At 37.8% G+C, this 20246-nt stretch overlaps 1 protein-coding gene across 2 annotated transcripts in view; it reads right to left on the reverse strand.

Moving 5' to 3' along the window:
• Positions 1-20246, reverse strand: part of ANO8 (anoctamin 8) — a 751060-nt gene that overhangs the window by 105989 nt on the left and 624825 nt on the right. The window contains exons 13-14 of one of the 2 annotated variants that reach the window (XM_044090659.1): positions 11776-11922; positions 3455-4204 (exon numbers count right to left, since the gene is read on the reverse strand). In XM_044090659.1, the coding sequence (XP_043946594.1) occupies positions 3455-4204; positions 11776-11922 (897 nt within the window). The remainder of the gene's footprint in view (positions 1-3454; positions 4205-11775; positions 11923-20246) is intronic. The other variant, XM_044090660.1, reaches the window with a different exon arrangement.

A 20246-nucleotide genomic window follows, 5' to 3' on the forward strand; every position in this document is an offset into this window, starting at 1 on the left:
TGAGCACTTAAATGATCTTCACAGAAGCTCTGTCACACATCAATACCATATATCTCAACCTCTAAGCACAAGAAATCTGGACAAAACCAAAACATCTGCAGATGAAGGTCCAAAAATAAGGACAAATTTAAAATATTGCTCTTATAAATTTATAAAGTTGACAGAACAAAAGATGTTGTACTAGCATGCATTTTCTGAAGGATATGAAGTCTGAAACTCAAATAGGTTCATAGATAAGTGCTAGGCTATCTGCCTTTTCAGGCCATTTTATGCCTAACCAGTTTCCCTTCTTGTGCTCAGAATAACCTATCCCTTTGGTTGTAGCCTGGTCTTACCCATCCCATGGTCGATAATTATATATTACCCCATAAGAATAAATGGGGTGATACCATAGATAATTTGAGAGGACCGTTCGTTCGTGGTTAAAGCATTTAGGAGCTGTATCTGTCCAGGATTAGTACAGGGGGTAGTCCTAGGATAAATCTTCTGTTACCCCATCCATAGATTTAAGTTGTACTTGCACTTGGATAAGGATAAACTTTGTTTTATGTGGATGGGGAGTCTGTTCCACAGTAGCGATATTCTCTGTGAAATATACGCGTCCCTCTAAACCTTTCTATTATTGTTGCAGAAAAAAACAAGATAGTGTAGTGGTTGGAGTTTCGGCTTTACATGCAGGCGTTCATGGTTCGAGTACCAAGACAGGCAATTTATTGCCCAAACCAAACAAAAATGTTTAGATCCTTAGACTGAGTATTTCTGATATCATTTAACTTGCTGGTGTGCAGTAAATCCATCAGGAATAGGTCGGAGGATACTTTGTATGCCAGACAGTGGTAATCTCTTAGCAGTCTGTAAGATACCGAGTATAGTGTTATGAATTTGAGTTAGTCCATTTATGACATGTTGTTTCGGCCTTATATCCTTTCAGTAAGGTATTTTTGTGGACATTCCAGTTGTTGCATGTGTCTGGACAGATACATGCCAAAGTGGCATTATATTCAATGACTGGTCTAATGAAGGCCGAGTAAATGGAGGGCAATAACATCACTAGATATATACACAATCCCTTTGTTTATAAGTTATAAAATATAGACGGGCTTTCTTACAACAATAAACAGATGTTGATCAAAAGTTAAGTCACTGTCCACATAAGTTGCCAAATCCTGAAAAACTGGGTCAAGTCTTAGGGATGCATTGTCAATGTCAGTGACATTTATTAATGGCAAAAAATGACCGTCCATATTTAGTGACTTAACTCCTCAATGATTTTCCAGAAAATTACAAGTTTTATAAGTAACAGACCAAAGATATGAGGCAAAAATGTGGACATTCTACAAAAATCTGGACAGTTGAGAGGTATGATTATTACCAATACCCCCAACCCACATATGCACACCAGCCTTTATACCCAGAATTGCTTTTGGGCAAAGAAGTGAAATTTACAAAAAAGGGAAAATAATTATGTTTATATTTGTATTTGCGTCACTCTTGTTGTCCTAAGGTAATTTCAAACAGAGTACCTTAGGACCACTATTTCGACTGATAGGACTGAAAGTGTAGTCACTTCACTGTGAGTGGAATTTAAAATGTGTGCTAGATTCATGACAGTAGCATGTTTCATAGGATGTCTGCATTAATATGACAAGTTAATGTCAGTGTTAGTCACATTACTGTTTTGGGATGAAGAGGTGTAGATTTGCCTGTGGAAGTGATCGTTGGTTCTAAGATTCCGGAAAGGCACTATGATGTTCCCTCACCCACAAAATCTAGTCTGGTTTCAAACAATGATTTGGTAATTTACCTTGAGAAGCCAGAATTATTTGTATGCTAAGTTATTAGGCCTTATTTGAATACTGGTATATTACTTAAGCTAAAAATGTGTGATTTGGCTTTAGAAATGGAAATATTGGTAAATAGCGATAAGATGTTATGAAAGAAAATGTATTTAGCTGATGGAATGTCTTGTTTATCTATATGTAAAGTTGGGAATGCTTTGGCATTTTAACAGGAGACATAAGTGTGATGGGTTATAGGATAGTTTTTAATGCTTAGAGCTGGTTGACTATAGTGAGTTGTAATCCATTTTATAGGGTTTGTTACATAACTAAGTGAGCGGGGATAGATAATTATAAAGCCACTACCACTGAGGTAGACTGAGATGGGGTTAGACCTTGTGTATTAAATCTCTAAATACACGACAATTCAAATAAATATAGCATTTAGCTTCTGTTAAGTGCGATATGTATAGCTGATGTGCTAATGTTTAATTTTCTACTTGTAGGCCTTGAGAATGAAAACTTTTATGGTGTATTGATTCTGGTTGACATATGGATTTCACTGTGAGTGGAATTTAAAATGAGTTGAGCTTTGGAGAAAGGATAAACAAGGTTGCTTCTTCACTTTGGGTACAGGGCCTTCATTTTGACTATTACTCTGTATCAGACCTCTTTGCCAGCTGGCATTTCTGATCCTTACACATAATAAAATATAGGACTGCAATGCAGCAGTAGAGAAAGTGCCGTGTTACTCTGATCGAATGTTAACTCTCCTTCACATTAATTGTATTGTAATGGCTGCAAAAGACTGGGAACATCAGATGCACATTCCTGCACTAAAGCAAAAAGGGGTAAGGCTCGGGGCCTGTTATGAGCTGTACCTTTGTTTTATTATTCATTTGTATAAGGTGCAACTCTGAGAAGGTTATTCAGTAACACCAAAGCCTTACCAACTCTCACTTCTGAAAAACGACATCTGCATTCACTTCCACCTAAAAAATATCAGGGTAGAATCTGTAAGTGTGACTGATTTCCCCTCATCTCTTAAAAGGAACAGTGCAACAGATAGTCAGTCCTCATAGATCCTCCAACCCCTCCAGTAACCCTTGTCTCTGGTGCAGCAGACCGTGTGAAACCCTCTGTGACAGTGGACCCGCTAGCATCAACCTGAGCTATCACCAATTCAAGCTGATGACGTCTTGATTTAAAACTTGAATTCAGTGAAATTCAGGTCATAGCCATGTCACCATGGACATGAGAAACATCCACTGACTAGCTCTTTGTCTGGTGACCAGTCCTGAAACCAGGCCACTGAATATGCAAAGAGGTAGGTGTCAACAAGCCACTCTAAAAAAATAATTTATGGCAGAAACTTGTCTTTGTCTGATTTGATCAGAATGGCATAGCAAACATCAGGTCAAAAGAAAGAGTACAAGGTCAGAATTGAACCCCTGGCCATGCAAATGTGTGGAAGAGGCAGTGATCTTGTTACTGATCCATTGTGCTGCACAATATCATGACATTACAGCATGATTAAAATTGCATTGCAATAACATGAAAGTATAACACTGTAAGTATCAGATAAGGTCAGGATACACTTACATTTAAAAGAATAAAAGAAGCACATGAGTAAAAAAGCATAAAGAAATGTTAGCATGAACTGCAAGGGAGCTTACCTCATACTTTTTCATGCAGCTTTCTGTTTCGGCCTGAGTAAGGGGAGTAAAGAAGTCCTCTTCTGGTGGATCTATCCAAGAAGCCCTGCTTTGCCTTTTTTCGTCTTCATCTTTGCTTTCCTCCTGCTCTTTGGTTCTCTGTCTCAGGGACACAGTTGGATGCTTGCCGATGGGGTCACTATCCAAAGACACTTCTGTGCAAACTTTGCTTCCTTCTTCCTCATCTTCCTCACACAATTCAAACACTGAAGCTGGATCCATTCCCTTCTCTACCATGGTAGGACTACCTTCATCCAAAAAACTGTCTTCTATAAGGTTTTCTTGCTCTTCATTCTTGGGTCCCTTTTCAATGAAACCCACCCTCTTCAGTTTGAGTCCGCAGTCAAGGATACTCTCCTGCTCCTCTTCCTTTTTTCTTTTGCATTCTTCCTCCTCCTCTTCCTCTGGGACCCCACATCCTCCATTTAGACATTTTTTCTCCCCCTTCCCTTCTACCTCAGCTTCTGCTTGATCAATATTCCCTGGTTGGGCGTGGTTCCCTTCTATGGCTGGGCTTGCAGGAGCTGACAGAGGTGCAGACGTTTCCACATTGACGTACTTCTGGGTGGAAAATTTCAAGACTGCCACAACTGCTTCCCACATGGTTTGGACGGTGAGGTCTCCTCTTTTGTACCGCTCATAAATGTGGGGCTGAAGAACTTCGGAAACATTCTGAAAGAACTGCCGAGTTATCATGAGTGTTGCTAACATCTGTTGACAAACAGCAGGGAAATATGGGAATTACTGTTGATTTGAATGGGGCCATGTATTAACACTTACTCAAACAATGCTTTATACCCTTCTAGGCATCAATACTAATATCAATTAACATAGCTTCTAAGTTGCATAATATACTTGATTTTGTGGAATTCTAACCCAATACACTTACCATTACAAATGCGTCGGATACTAAACGGCATATCCTGTTATCCAGAAGAGCTGTACTTTCTTCCATATTTTTATCTTATCTTAAAATTTCTGGTTCAAGACAGATCAGACCCTGAGTTAATCTTTCATGGATAAGTGCATATTTCACACTTACCCTACAAAATACAAGGTTTATTTTTGTGTAATGAACCAGGGACTGCCACATGCCTACCCCTCCTCAAACTACTGCATGACCACTGATCCCCAAGACTGGTCCAAAAATCTGAATTCTGCATTCAAACTGCATCAATGCAGCAATGGCTGACAAATTATGGGTACATATCTACAGCTACAACAAGGCAAACAACAAGGGCGTGCTCTTCAGTGACACTACACATTAAAAGGTTTAAGTCTTGGATACAATTCCCAAGCCACATTAGTCATTATAGGACAGCAGAACAGAGGCATTGATAATGCTTACTGTGTTGATTTTTTGGAATATAACATGGTTTATCTGTGGCCTGTACTGTAACAATTTCCTTTCAAGGGCTGCATCTGTAGACAGATGGGACAATGTGTATGACATTATTTTAAACATTTAAGGGTTGCTTCTGTACACAGATGGGACAATGTGTATGACATTATTTTAAATATTTAAGGGTTGCATCTGCACACAAATGGGACAATGTGTATGACATTATTTTAAACATTTAAGGGTTGCATCTGTAAACAAATGTGGCGTAATGCATGGCATCTTTTATAGATAACTCGGGGACCACTGAAAGAAAAAAAATGAAAATTATTAGTATGCAGGCATAGATTATTGTCTATTACTTGCTTCCCTTGTAATAAATAACCAAGAAGACTATATGTATTAACAATTATATGGCCTTTGCAAATATATTTTCATCCTTAAAGTAGAATTCTGTAAAAACCTCATGTCTGCTGCCATAGAATACACTGTTACTTTACACACGGATGACCATGACATCAGGCTGTAAAGAAATGGGAGCTGCAAGAATGGTTACTGAACAAGTGTCCTTGCCTTGCAGATGACCTTAGTATGAAGTCACGTGCCCTAGAGATAGAGCTTTTGAGAAATTCAACCTGCTTTATACAAAATATTTTCTTATACTATCCATTTTTGTCTTTAGGTCTATCAGGAAGCATTGCATTTCTCCAGACCAGCTTGGGAGTGGATTGCAATGGAAGCCTATAATCAAATACTTGTCAATCCTGAGCTAGTGATTTTTTTGTATTTTCTATTCCCTAGGAGAAATGATGGCATCAAATGAATCCATTAATACATTTCTTCAAGGCACCAACAAAACTGAATGTAACTGCCAGTGGTCATCTAATCCTTTTTGGGCAGGGTCATTGTAGTGGTGATCTAATCATTTTGGGCAGGGTCATTGTAGTGGTGATCTAATCCTTTTGGGCAGGGTCATTGTAGTGGTGATCTAATCATTTTGGGTGGGGTCATTGTAGTGGTGATCTAATCATTTTGGGTGGGGTCATTGTAGTGGTGATCTAATCATTTTGGGTGGGGTCTTTGCCTAGTCCATTGTTTGATTTTTTTTGCTCTAACATTCACTAGGACTAAACAGTAGTAGTGACATCGCAGAAGTGCGCACTCATCCTTGTGTGATCAGCTCACTACGGCTCTGTGCGACTTCTGCATATAGCAGAGAACTGACTGTGCCTGGGTCCTGCCAAACATTGTATAAATTGTGAGACTTTCTGTCAAGGCAGGATACAACAGCAGACAATTGCCTGCTTCATCTTCCACATCCACCATCTTGGCCAGCATTGTGATGCTTTAAATGACTACTTTGGCTGAACAGGGCCACCACCTGCATCAATGAATGCCTTGGCCTTGCACCCAAGGTTTTGTGTCAGCTACATTTTAAACTTTTAACTGTTTTGTTACATGTGGAATTAGTAAGGTTTTAGTAGGCATTTATTTTATTTTGTTCCTGACTAACATTGACTACTAATTTATATTTCCGGGGTCTTGCAACTCAATGTGTGCACAAACAGGACTAAATGTAAGGTGGAATGATCCATACACAGTAACTTTCAACAACATGGAAACCACTGTTGTAATCATGTCAAAGCCACATGGTGGCTACAAACTCGGGTGGTGCACACTGGCAATCCTAGGACAGCAGAGATGCCAGGCAGCTGCCTGGTCCAGTTCCAAACTCTACTTCCACTTGAGAAGCTCTATTTATATACCAGCCTAAGTTATCAGACTGGTGCCATGTAAATAGAGTAGTATCACACCATCTGTATTAGGGGCCTTCTGGGTTCTGACCATTTTAGAAGTCTCTGCACTTGTAAATAATGGTCCTGATAGAATAGCATTGACTGTGTCTTCGAAAAAGCTCATTAATACCATCAGTTTTTTTAATGAAGTGCCATTTGAAGAAAGCAAAACTACACATGAAAGCAAATTTCAGTACATCTAAAATGAAAATTGTGACAATGGAACTTTAAACTGTGAAAAGGGGCTTAAGCACTACAAGGATGAAGGCTTTTTTTATCTCCTAAGCAATAATTGCAAATTACAGATGATTTACTCAGCCAAAAAAAGTTCTTCAAAAAAAATTTAGTAAGGCGAATGCCTGAAATCGTCAGTACCCCAAATATTTTCTTTTTGTAACATTTTTTCAAACTTAGGGTCTCTATATTATGATCTTGATAGGAGATCCTTGGATTTTTGCTATGGACCCCACTTTATGAGGTACATATTAATCTTGTAAAACATTGAGTCTTGCCTTTACTTGACTTTGGGTAGGGGGAATGAAATAATGCATGTAATATTAATGAAACCAAAAGGAGCAACTAGGCTGATGCAGAGTCACAAGTAGAAATGAAAGGCAAAATCCTCAGGTTAAAATCCAAATGAAAGGCAAAATCCTCAGGTTAAAATCCAACTTTAATTCCACTGCAGGTCAGATAAGCGCTTTCACTCATTCATTTGAGCTTCATCAGATCATGTAACAAAGACCTTCAAGTACATAGGCTACATTTATACAGTTAAAACATCTCCTATTGGCTGCTTCTTGTTACATATTCATGAGTTAATCTAAGCTTAAAGATATATGCACATATAAACATACTGAGATGTATAAAATGAATATAAAAAACATATAAAAACTCTCCATGAACACTCAAGATGCTCTAATAAATATGTATATATATGTCAAAAGAAATCTATTTCAAGGGTAAAAACATATATGTTCCATCATTTATTATAAAATCTACAAACATTCCTCCATTTGTTTAACATAGGTTTAATGGAGGCTCTCTCATTGAGACCTAAACCCCTATCTGCTCTCAATCTAACTATCCACATACTCTCCTTACTCTCAGTATGGTTCCTGATGTCACCTCCTCGTATACTGGGTTTAATATTCTCAAGAGCTCTAAATAGGAAATAATGTTCAGGACCTGCTTGGGCTACGTGCTTAGCTAAGGCATTGTGAGGTGAAGCCTTCCTAATGTGGTAAAGGTGTTCTCTTATCCTGTCTTTAAAACGACGATTGGTTTTGCCAACATAAAATGCATCACATATTTGGCACACTGCCAAATAAACTATATGAGTAGCATCACAGGTAGCTACAGCACGTATGCTAAAGTTAGTGTGCATGTCAGGATGTTCAAAAAATGGACTGGGGTCAAGAGAATTACAATAATTACAGCGTCCACATGGTTTTGTGTGTTCAAGAGGCATTGACCATTCATCCCTTTTTGAATATCATAGCATTCTCCTTAAATTTAATTTGTTCCTATATAAAAAAGAGGGTTTAGTCCCCACAAGTTTACCGATGCTGTCATCAGTACAGAAAATAGGCCAGTGTTTCGTAATAATATTCTTGATTGCTGGACAATCAGTACTATATGGTAAAGAAACCCTTACATGAGTTGATCTATCATCTCTACCATTGTCCGTTGTAACGGATCCACCAGTAATAACTGGTCCAAAATAAGGGGCTGCTCTGTTCAGTCTAAGTTTATTGACATCTAAGAGATTGGACTCAATCTCTTGTGAGCTATAGCCCCGTTCTTCTAGCCTTATCTTGAGGTCACTCACTTCATTTAGGAAGCCTTCTTCTGTGGCATTTAGCCTAGAGGTTCTCACCCCCTGGCCTCTAATGATATTCTTAAAAATATGCTGTGGGTGCATACTATCACGCTGTAATAGAGTATTAAAATAGCAAGGTTTCCTATAGACACCTGTATTAATCAAACCACATGCTAACTTTTCTATATACAAGTCCAGAAATTCTATCTTCTCTCTAGAATGATTCATACTGAAGGTTAAATAGCCAGTGAGGTTGTTCAATATAGTATGGAACACAAACAAATCATCAACACTGCCTCTCCATAAAACAAAAACGTCATCCATGAAACGTCTATAAAAAGTTACATGTTGTTTAAACATTTCTAAATTAAAGAGACTCTCAAATTCCCAAAATGCCAGACTGTCTAACAGGCGTTGTAGCTCATCCAAGTCGGGTGTCGCCGTATCCGCATCATCAAAGCGCTCCAAAGCACCGAATTGCCAGGAAGTGACTGTTGAACAGACGAGATTCTGTTCAAACCTCTTCTGTAGATGAGCGACTGGGCCCAGGTCTACACCTCGGGGCTCATAGTCTAGTTCAATATCTACAGTTTCACTCTGACTCTGCATAATAGAGAAAATAGTGCAAAGGCACAAAATATACAAAAATGTCTGTATGCAAGGTAAAGATACAAACAAAAGTTATGCGCTAAGCAAACGCTATTCACTGGTAGTAGACTCTGCTCCAAAGTCAGCAAGAAAAAATGAAGCTAATAAAACAGGAACAAACCACTTGCTGACAAACAGGATAAACGCCCAGTGCTCCAGAAAAACTTGAATAATATTAATGACCCACCAATGAGACCCATAGTGTCTGGTCAGGGTTGGATCACTGAAAACCTTTCTGTCTATGTTGAGAAACATTTGCGACCTATATTAAATAAGAACAAAGTTGTACTGAAAGATTCCAAACAGTTTTTAACAGATTTGTATGACTGCTTAGGTGGCATTTGTGACGTTGATAACTTGATTTTTGTAACGTTTGACATCAAGTCCTTGTTTACTGTGTTACCAAATAACATAGGCCTGATTTATATCACTGAGTATCTACTCTTACATAGCGAATATACATCAGTTAAAGTAGACCTCATTGTACATTTCCTTGAACTCATTTTGAATAACAATCTGTTCACCTATGACAACAAGATTTACCAACAGCGAGGTGGCGTAGCCATGGGCACACCTTGTGCCAACAGCTATGCAAACATGTTTTTGGCATTTTGGGAATTTGAGAGTCTCTTTAATTTAGAAATGTTTAAACAACATGTAACTTTTTATAGTCGTTTCGTGGATGACGTTTTTGTTTTATGGAGAGGCAGTGTTGATGATTTGTTTGTGTTCCATACTATATTGAACAACCTCACTGGCTATTTAACCTTCAGTATGAATCATTCTAGAGAGAAGATAGAATTTCTGGACTTGTATATAGAAAAGTTAGCATGTGGTTTGATTAATACAGGTGTCTATAGGAAACCTTGCTATTTTAATACTCTATTACAGCGTGATAGTATGCACCCACAGCATATTTTTAAGAATATCATTAGAGGCCAGGGGATGAGAACCTCTAGGCTAAATGCCACAGAAGAAGGCTTCCTAAATGAAGTGAGTGACCTCAAGATAAGGCTAGAAGAACGGGGCTATAGCTCACAAGAGATTGAGTCCAATCTCTTATATGTCAATAAACTTAGACTGAACAGAGCAGCCCCTTATTTTGGACCAGTTATTACTGGTGGATCCGTTACAACAGACAATGGTAGAGATGATAGATCAACTCATGTAAGGGTTTCTTTACCATATAGTACTGATTGTCCAGCAATCAAGAATATTATTACGAAACACTGGCCTATTCTCTGTACTGATGACAGCATCAGTAAACTTGTGGGGACTAAACCCTCTTTTTTATATAGGAACAAATTAAATTTAAGGAGAATGCTATGTTATTCAAAAAGGGATGAATGGTCAATGCCTCTTGAACACACAAAACCATGTGGACGCTGTAATTATTGTAATTCTCTTGACCCCAGTCCATTTTTGAACATCCTGACATGCACACTAACTTTAGCATACGTGCTGTAGCTACCTGTGATACTACTCATATAGTTTATTTGGCAGTGTGCCAAATATGTGATGCATTTTATGTTGGCAAAACCAATCGTCGTTTTAAAGACAGGATAAGAGAACACCTTTACCACATTAGGAAGGCTTCACCTCACAATGCCTTAGCTAAGCACGTAGCCCAAGCAGGTCCTGAACATTATTTCCTATTTAGAGCTCTTGAGAATATTAAACCCAGTACACGAGGAGGTGACATCAGGAACCATACTGAGAGTAAGGAGAGTATGTGGATAGTTAGATTGAGAGCAGATAGGGGTTTAGGTCTCAATGAGAGAGCCTCCATTAAACCTATGTTAAACAAACAGAGGAATGTTTGTAGATTTTATAATAAATGATGGAACATATATGTTTTTACCCCTTGAAATAGATTTCTTTTGACATATATATACATATTTATTAGAGCATCTTGAGTGTTCATGGAGAGTTTTTATATGTTTTTTATATGTTTTTTATATTCATTTTATACATCTCAGTATGTTTATATGTGCATATATCTTTAAGCTTAGATTAACTCATGAATATGTAACAATAAGCAGCCAATAGGAGATGTTTTAACTGTATAAATGTAGCCTATGTACTTGAAGGTCTTTGTTACATGATCTGATGAAGCTCAAATGAATGAGTGAAAGCGCTTATCTGACCTGCAGTGGAATTAAAGTTGGATTTTAACCTGAGGATTTTGCCTTTCATTTGGATTTTAACCTGAGGATTTTGCCTTTCATTTCTACTTGTGACTCTGCATCAGCCTAGTTGCTCCTTTTGGTTTCATTAATATTATTCAAGTTTTTCTGGAGCACTGGGCGTTTATCATGTTTGTCAGCAAGTGGTTTGTTCCTGTTTTATTAAATGCATGTAATATGCTTACATACTCGTGGAAAATCTTAGTTGTGGTATTGAGGGGGTGCTAAAAGGATGATGTTCCCCAAGATACAGCTGAACCAGACTTAGCCAGATAATACACAATGCTTTACTGCTGCTGATAGAAACTTAATAAATGGACATCTGATTTCAGAATTAAAAATATCACTAAGCAACCTTCAATACATTTATTTCAAAACCTATTAATGCATATGAGAAAAGCAATTATGTTATTTCTAAAACTATACATTCACTAAAATAGTGTCTATCACACTCCAACATGCATAGATGAATTAGCTTCCAGAGTTCATACTTTGCCAGAGACCAGTCTCCAGAACTGCACATCAAGGAATCTTTTAAAGAAGGTGAAAAGGAGGTGAAGTTGGCAGGTTATGAAAGAGAGAAGGACATCTTTGACATGACGAGAGACTCTTGGGGACAGAGAGAAGACTAACAGGAGCTGTGAAAGGGACAGAAAAAGAAACAGAAAGAAAAAAATTAAAAACAAAATTAAATTGGAAACAGAAATTTTAAAAATTAATAACAAACTGAAAATGCCAAACCATGCACTACTCCCCCTCTTGCCGTTTTAGCTAAGTCTCCTCATACTGCTCTTGGGAAAAAAATCACTGGGATGATAGAAGGGAAATAGAGTATTTTTGTTTTATATATTATCTCATCATCAAAGTTTATCCAGCAAGGTCACCCTCTCTAGCAACAAATCTGTCTTATAGGATACAGGTCAGAGATTCGGATGTACTTTATGGATAGCAGTATAACTGAAGTTCCAGTATAAATGCTGTGCTGCGGTGTATGTAGTGACAGTGTGCATGGAAACTGCCCCAGTGGTACCCGCTAGGGCAGTGAGATTTAGTGAAGTGAAAAAGGGTGATTCTAGTGTCATAGAAAACTGTACTGCTTAAAGTGTTCTGCCAGTGGCTTGTACTTAGTAAAGTACAAGGATTACCTGGAGGGAAAAGATCATGGAGGTTGGGAAGATGGAACTTCTATAATATTCTACAATGGCTGCCTACTTATTAGCGCTCTGATAAATGTCCAATGGACACAGGAATTATGGGAGAACCAGCATAAACAAAACCTGCATGGTGGTCCTCACCCATTCAGTCACTAAGACTGTAGTGAAATTCCGGTGGGCTTTACCTGGCTAGGTAGGTTTGATTTGTCCTACAGTTAAATGTACAAGTGGGCAGGGTGCAAGTACACCACCTTGCACTCAGGATTTGGAATGGCACAGAACAGGGAGAACATATGACAGTAAGGGAAAGGGCCAGCCTGACCTTGTAGCAAAGGTCAGTAAAACAGATGATAGGGAAAACAGCTCTTTTTAATTCTGTAGCTTTTGAGAACCAAATGGGCATACTGCTTAAACTTTACCTTTTTCAGCTACAGTTAGTGAGAATTACAGATATAGGTGGTACAATATTTGATACTTGGAAGGTAAACAAATATACAGTGAAGATATAGATGCACAGATACCTGTGGTACATACAGGTGACAATTACAGCAAGGAGAACAGCAGCCAGGGCAAGAAAACCTGAGCAGAACCAATAATCCCTGGAGTCAGTAAACATACTTTAACTGGGATATGCTTCTTGAGTGTATGAACTGGGGTGCTAAAATCTTACAGACATGTTCAGTTTACCATCTGGTAAAAATTTTATGTGGAAAGTACAATGAAGCACATTATAATGGTGATGATTTGAGCAGCTGAAGGCTTAGTTTTCTTCAGATCATCCCTTTATCACACACTTTATGATCCCAAATAAGTCATTTTGATTTGTTCTCCTTCCTTGTGTGTGTAGGGGGGGTCTCTGCATCTAGTTCCATTTTGCCCGTTGAAGCAGACCCAGCTATTCTATGATGTGTACTTCTGAAAAGATGCAGGAACTCTTATCTGCAATCAGACATATTGGACTTTCTTACAGTGGGAAAGCAGCTGCAGAACAGATACACAGAATGGGAGAATGGAGAGGTAGACAAGTGAGCCATGAATGAGTTAAGACCTGGACGATGATGGACCGTGTAAGGTATAACACAGAACATACAGACATGCACACAAAGCACATCAAACAAATAAGTACATAACATTTTAAGAATAAATAAGTGTTAGTATATAAAACATGAATGAAGTCTATGAATAAATTCCAGTGAGAATTACGTGATCACAGTTAAGAGTGAATGGACAGTTAAGGTTCAGTCAGTAAAAAACAGGACAGAAAATACAAGGTTGAGACTGGAAACATTATTTTGCATGAACCCACAAAAAAGCTAAAGTCAGTACCTGACTCTATAGCTATTACTATTCAAGCTCAATAAAGGTATTGACTTTTGGAGGGTGATGAATTCACAAGACGAGAATACTCACACCCACTTGTTCGAATAATGTTGAGCATCGAATCTCCTGACCGACGAGGAACAAGTGCTAACATGGGTCCAGAAGGGGAGGGCAAGAAAAGCAGTTCAAACAAGTGGAATTTGGCATGCAATTCAACATTGTTACAAATGCTAAAACCATAGTAAACCATAGATAAATATATCTATACCTAATATCTCTCTCTCTCTCTATATATATATATATATATATATATATATATATATATATATATATATAAAGAGAGTGAGAGAGACACACACACACACACACACACACACATATATATATATATATATATATATATATATATATATATATATATATATAAAATGTATTTCTAGTATCTGTGTGTGTGCTCGTGCACATATATATATATATATATATATATATATATATATGTGTGTATATATATTTATATATGGGTCTACTTCAGAAGTTTGACAGGGGGCACACCTATTTTCGCTTAAAAGCATGAAAATACAAGAAAAACTACACATTATAAACGAAAACAGGTGGGGGGCTTCGCCTATATATAGGTTCATAGGTTGTTACTAGGCTATCAGCCCTAGGGCCTATACAAGCCTAACCATAACAATTCCCTGGCTATTTCTTCCCACACTATTTACTTCCCCGGACCCCGGGGTGAATTTCCTTTCTTCAGAAATCACTCAGAAGTTACCAAAGACGTTAAAATTTAATCAGAAGCTTTCGGGTTATCCACCCTTCATCAGCACATAAAACTATCAAATTCATCACATTTAAATAGAGGTAAAATTGAAGTCACATGATCAAGCCAGCCATACACATTACACATACACTTTTGCATCAATTAATTCTTAAACTATACACAAATATACATATATATACTTTTCAACATGTTCAAATAATGTACTATTTATAACTAGTTACTACTAACTATATGAAATATAAAATCAACAATAATGTTGAAAATTTATAATATTCAAATATCAGTATAATAATTCATCATATAATTTCTCTCTGCCTTTTTATCAATACAGGTTTCAAACTAACAGTACTATTCAAGCCTGGTGGTATATCGGCTTGCAGCTTAACTATCCATTCGTATTCTCTTAATTCTAAAATATTATTTAAATCACCCCCTCTTAACTCTATATTCAACACATTTATGCACCTAAATTTAAATGTATGCGTCTGAAACGCCATAATGTGTCTATATAAACCATTTGTCTGTACTTTCCTTTTTATTTCTGACCTGTGTTCTATTATGCGGTCCTTTAACCTCCTTATCGTCTTTCCTACATAGAATGCCATGCATTGTGTACATGTCACTAAATATACTAATTTTGTCGTGTTACAGTTTGCTTTACAGTGAAAACTAAACTTTTCCTTAGTAACAGGATGTTGAAAGCATTCATTTGATTCAAGGATATCTATGCAACATGTACAATTGTGGCATTTGTATATTCCCACTCTACTTTGTAACATCACTTCCTCATTCTTAAAATCTTTGTAACACAACATCTGTTTAACCATCAGACACTTAAACAGATGTTGTGTTACAAAGTAGAGTGGGAACATACAAATGCCACAATTGTACATGTTGCATAGATATCCATGAATCAAATGAATGCTTTTAACATCCTGTTACTAAGGAAAAGTTTAGTTTTCACTGTAAAGCAAACTGTAATATGACAAAATTAGTATATTTAGCGACATGTACACAATGCATGGCGTTCTATGTAGGAAAGACGATAAGGAGGTTAAAGGACCGCATAATAGAACACAGGTCAGAAATAAAAAAGAAAGTACAGACAAATGGTTTATATAGACACATTATGGAGTTTCAGATGCATACATTTAAATTTAGGTGCATAAATGTGTTGAATATAGGGTTAAGAGGGGGTGATTTAAATAATATTTTAGAATTAAGAGAATACGAATGGATAGTTAAGCTGCAAGCCGATATACCACCAGGCTTGAATAGTACTGTTAGTTTGAAACCTGTATTGATAAAAAGGCAGAGAGAAATTATATGATGAATTATTATATTGATATTTGAATTTGTAATATTTTAATATTATAAATTTTCAACATTATTGTTGATTTTATATTTCATATATTTAGTAGTAACTAGTTATAAATAGTACATTATTTGAACATGTTGAAAAGTATATATATATATATATATATATATATATATATATATATATATGTATATTTGTGTATAGTTTAAGAATTAATTGATGCGAAAGTGTATGTGTAATGTGTATGGCTGGCTTGATCATGTGACTTCAATTTTACCTCTATTTAAATGTGATGAATTTGATAGTTTTATGTGCTGATGAAGGGTGGATAACCCGAAAGCTTCTGATTAAATTTTAACGTCTTTGGTGACTTCTGAGTGATTTCTGAAGAACTTTGTAACCTGTCAACAGTTTGCTTTTTTCGTGAATTTCCTTTCTCCCATCCAATCGTCAAGGTTTCTTTTGAAGAGGACCAAAGAGGCACTCTGCTTGACATGTATGGGCAGTCTATTCCAGAGTCTGGGGAGTCTCTGGATCAGGAACCTATCCCTCCAGCATGTTTTGTTTATTGTGATAACAAGGTTTAGATCCCTGGAGCGTGCGGCTCTGAGGGATTGGGATTTCTTTAAGTGTAGCATGTCCAACAGCTCTGGGTTTGACATGGCCTTGTATGTTAAGCAGAGATCGCCTCTGAGTAGACGATATGCGACAGAGTATAGCTGGAGTTTTTTAAGGTGGTCAGCGTAGGGCATCTGCTTTAGGCCTGTGATTCTTTTAGTGAGGTATTTCTGCGGCCTTTCCAGTTGTTGCAGATGTCTTGAAAGGTACATATCAAATGGGGTGTTGTATTGTATAATGGGTCTAATGAGGGATGAGTACAGTGGGACAATGACCTCCTTTTTTCTGGATGAAAAGCCCTTAGTGATGAGGTGTGCCACATAGAAGGATTCCCTGACTGTTGTGGTGATGTGGTTATCGAAGGTGAGAACACTGTCCACCTGTGTCCCTAAGCCTCTTATCAGACTTTCGGTGTTTAGTGTACTGCCACCTATGTGGTAATTTGTGGGTACATGTTTTTTCCCAAAGGGGATAACTATACATTTCTTGGCATTGAGCTTGAGCCCATGGCTCTGGCACCAAGCATCTGTTTCTGTAAGGCCCTTTTGTAGAGTATCCACACCATTTGGGGATTCAGTAATGGCTCCCAGTGTGCGGTCATCTGCGAACTTTGTTATCCAGAGTCCCTTAGTGTTGGCCTGTACTTCAGAGAAGTAGATGCCAAACAAGAGCTGTCCCAGGACTGAACCCTGAGGTACTCCACTTGTCACTTGTCTGGAGCTGGATTTGGAGTTGGCTAGTTTTACAGTGTGGGCTCTATCAGTAAGCCAGTTAGCAACCCATTGGGTGACGTAGGGATTAATGCCCAGCTTAGTAAGTTTATCTATGATTCCAGAGTGGGGGATGGTGCCAAAGGCCTTGACAAGGTCTAGATAGGCTGTGTGGACCACCTTACCCTTGTCCATGGCTCTGGAGACTGATTCGAAGAAGTCAGTCAGGTTCAGGAGACAAGATCGGCCCTTCACGAACCCAAACTGGGTGGGGTCCAGTGTTTGAAGGTTGCCAATGTCTTTGTTTATAAGATCCATGATAATATGCTCCATGGCCTTGCAGATAAGGCTTGTCAGGCTGATGGGATGGTAGTTTCCGGGATCCAAGGTGGATCCCCCTTGTGGAGTGGGATAACTGTAGCTCTGCGCCACTCAGTGGTCACAAAACCTGAGGTGAGGCTATGATTAAACATGACACTTAGGTGAGGTGCCAGTTCATATTGTAGTTCATGTAGTACACAGCCCGGGATGTCATCTGGTCCCATGGATGCTGTATTCTTAGCTTTGGAGAGTGCGTTTTTTACCTGTGTGGCCGTTATTACCGGAATTTGGCAATCGTCCGGTATTGAGATGGGCCATTTAGGGGGTGAGAGGGGGGTGAAGTTGGCACTGAATCGCTCTGCCAGGATATTGGCAATATCCTTGGGATCAGTATATTTAATGCCATTCTGTTTTAGCTCAGAGCAGATCTGAGCATTGCCATTTAGATTTTTGACATAACTATAGAATGCCTTGTGGTTGTCTTTGGAATCTTTGGCAATTTTATTTTCGTAACTAGCTTTGGAGGATTTTATGAGGGATCTCAGTTTCTTACTGAGGCTGGTAAGGAAGTTTTTTGCATCCTGGGATTTTCCTCTTTTCTGCAACAGTTTCTTCCTTTTGTTGTAAAGTTTGTTTATGGCAGGGGACCACCAGATTGGCTTCCTTTTTTTGGATGAGAGCATCTTGGTTCTATTTGGGATGGCATGATTTATGCATGAGTGGATATGCTCGTACAGTGCCTTAGTGTAGGATTCAACAGTTGAACTTTCAGTTCCCGTCTGCATGGGTGTCACGAAGTTTGTCACTTCTGACTTGAGTAGCATGAAGTTGGCTTTGGAGAAGTTTTTTATGGAGGTTTCCTTACTGGGGGGTGGAGGTGGGATGTGGATGTCAAGGGTGATTTGCTTATGGTCAGACCTTACCAATGAGGGGGTGACCCCTGGTGTGGAGCATCTATCTCCCATGTTGGTAATGACCAGGAGTATGAGGGCATCTGACACAGGGTTCTTTGATCAGAACTTCGCCTCCATTCTGAACGGCCAGATGTCTATAGAAAACAAATACTCCACTTGAATATACAGACCCAGCCTCAGACCTTATGCTAAATAGAAGTATGGCAAATACCTTCTGTGGTTCGGTAAAGGAAAAGGAGCAACTGCAGCAAGGTTTTATCTGCAGGACATTTTTCTGGAGGCTATATTTTAGAAGAATATTAACATTATTTAAAAAAAAACAAAAAAATGAACTTTGTAAGATTCTTCTTACTTTGAAAACTGCAAAATCTCGATGGCTAATCATTAGTGTTAGGAAACTGGTGCTAGGATTGCTTACAAATAAAAGAGCCAGGGATGGTTCAGCTACATGGAAGATATCTAAATTATTCACCTACACAGATGTAACCATTTCACTCCACATTTATTATTATACTGTGCACTGAAATATATTTTTCTGTGTAAGTACAAAGGCATCACTGGATAAAATGTACCTTTATTCTCACAACTGATATTCAAAAGCAGGATAAAAAATTATGGTGAAAGGACATTGATGAATGGTATAAACTATGGCTTTCAAATCCATGTTTATTCAATATGTATTTATCCCACTGTTTGGGAGTTTTGTTACATAAAAGATAGGAAGCCTGGAGATTAGTTTGGTAAACCCCTATGAAAGCTGTTGCTAAGTTCTCTGTGAGTATCTGACTATATTTATGTCCAGAGATCGACAAATCTTTCAAGACTGAACTTCCAGACTGGCAGTTTGTAAGTAATGAGTCATGTGACAATAGTGTATCTCAGGCACCCTGTTTCTTCACATGCTGTCTAAGAACAAACCATAATATGCCATCCTGTTTAGTTGGAAGAAAGGAGGCACGACACGTTTCCACTACAATTTCAAGTTGTAAAGATAATTCTTTCGCTATTTACATTTACTTTGTTTGTAGCCAAAACCGTGTATAAATGTATGTTTGCTCTACAGTTTACCAGACAACTCTACTAAAAAGACAATCAACTGATGCATCACCATTGGGTCTTAAAGAATAATCATAAGAAACTAATAAAAATTGATTAGTTCTTGAGTTTTATGCAATAATTGTGCTTTATCACTCTAAGAAGATAAAATTATTTTATAAATTGTTCTAATAAAAAAAATGGTTTAATGGGAGCTGACATTCTGACAATATTTTTCAGCTAAGTCTTCCTCTCACAAGGTCTTTTGCATTCCTCCAATGTGGCAGTCTTCCTTTTTTCAGTATCAGTTGCTGGGTAGATCTACACTATTGAATCTAGGCATTGTTTTCTACTCAGTTTTTAATCAGCATTCCTTGGATTTTGTTAATTTTAAAATCCTCTTGTATTGATAGGCAAAAATTGAGTAATTGCATTTCTTCTTTTGTAAAGGAAATGTATGTCAAACTGATAAAGGATTATGTCAAATGTTAATTTTAAAATCCTCTTGTATTGATAGGCAAAAATTGAGTAATTGCACTTCTTCTTTTGTAAAGGAAATTTATGTCTAAGTGATAAAGGATGATGTCAAATGTCATCCAGAGTAATACACTTGACAAGATAAAACAGCACAGTATCAAATAAGGGGTGTCTCTGGAGGATACAGAGAAGACGGATTTAAGGTAACAGTTACACCAAGAATGACTCCTGCAGAACATGTTCCAAATATAGTAGCAACAACCTGGAAAACGCTGATGTGTGCCATTGGGGGGTGGGGGCTCTTTAGG

This window comes from Protopterus annectens, chromosome 13.part0, assembly GCF_019279795.1.
Source record: "Protopterus annectens isolate FY-2018-M chromosome 13.part0, PAN1.0, whole genome shotgun sequence".
Lineage (NCBI taxonomy): Eukaryota > Metazoa > Chordata > Ceratodontiformes > Protopteridae > Protopterus > Protopterus annectens.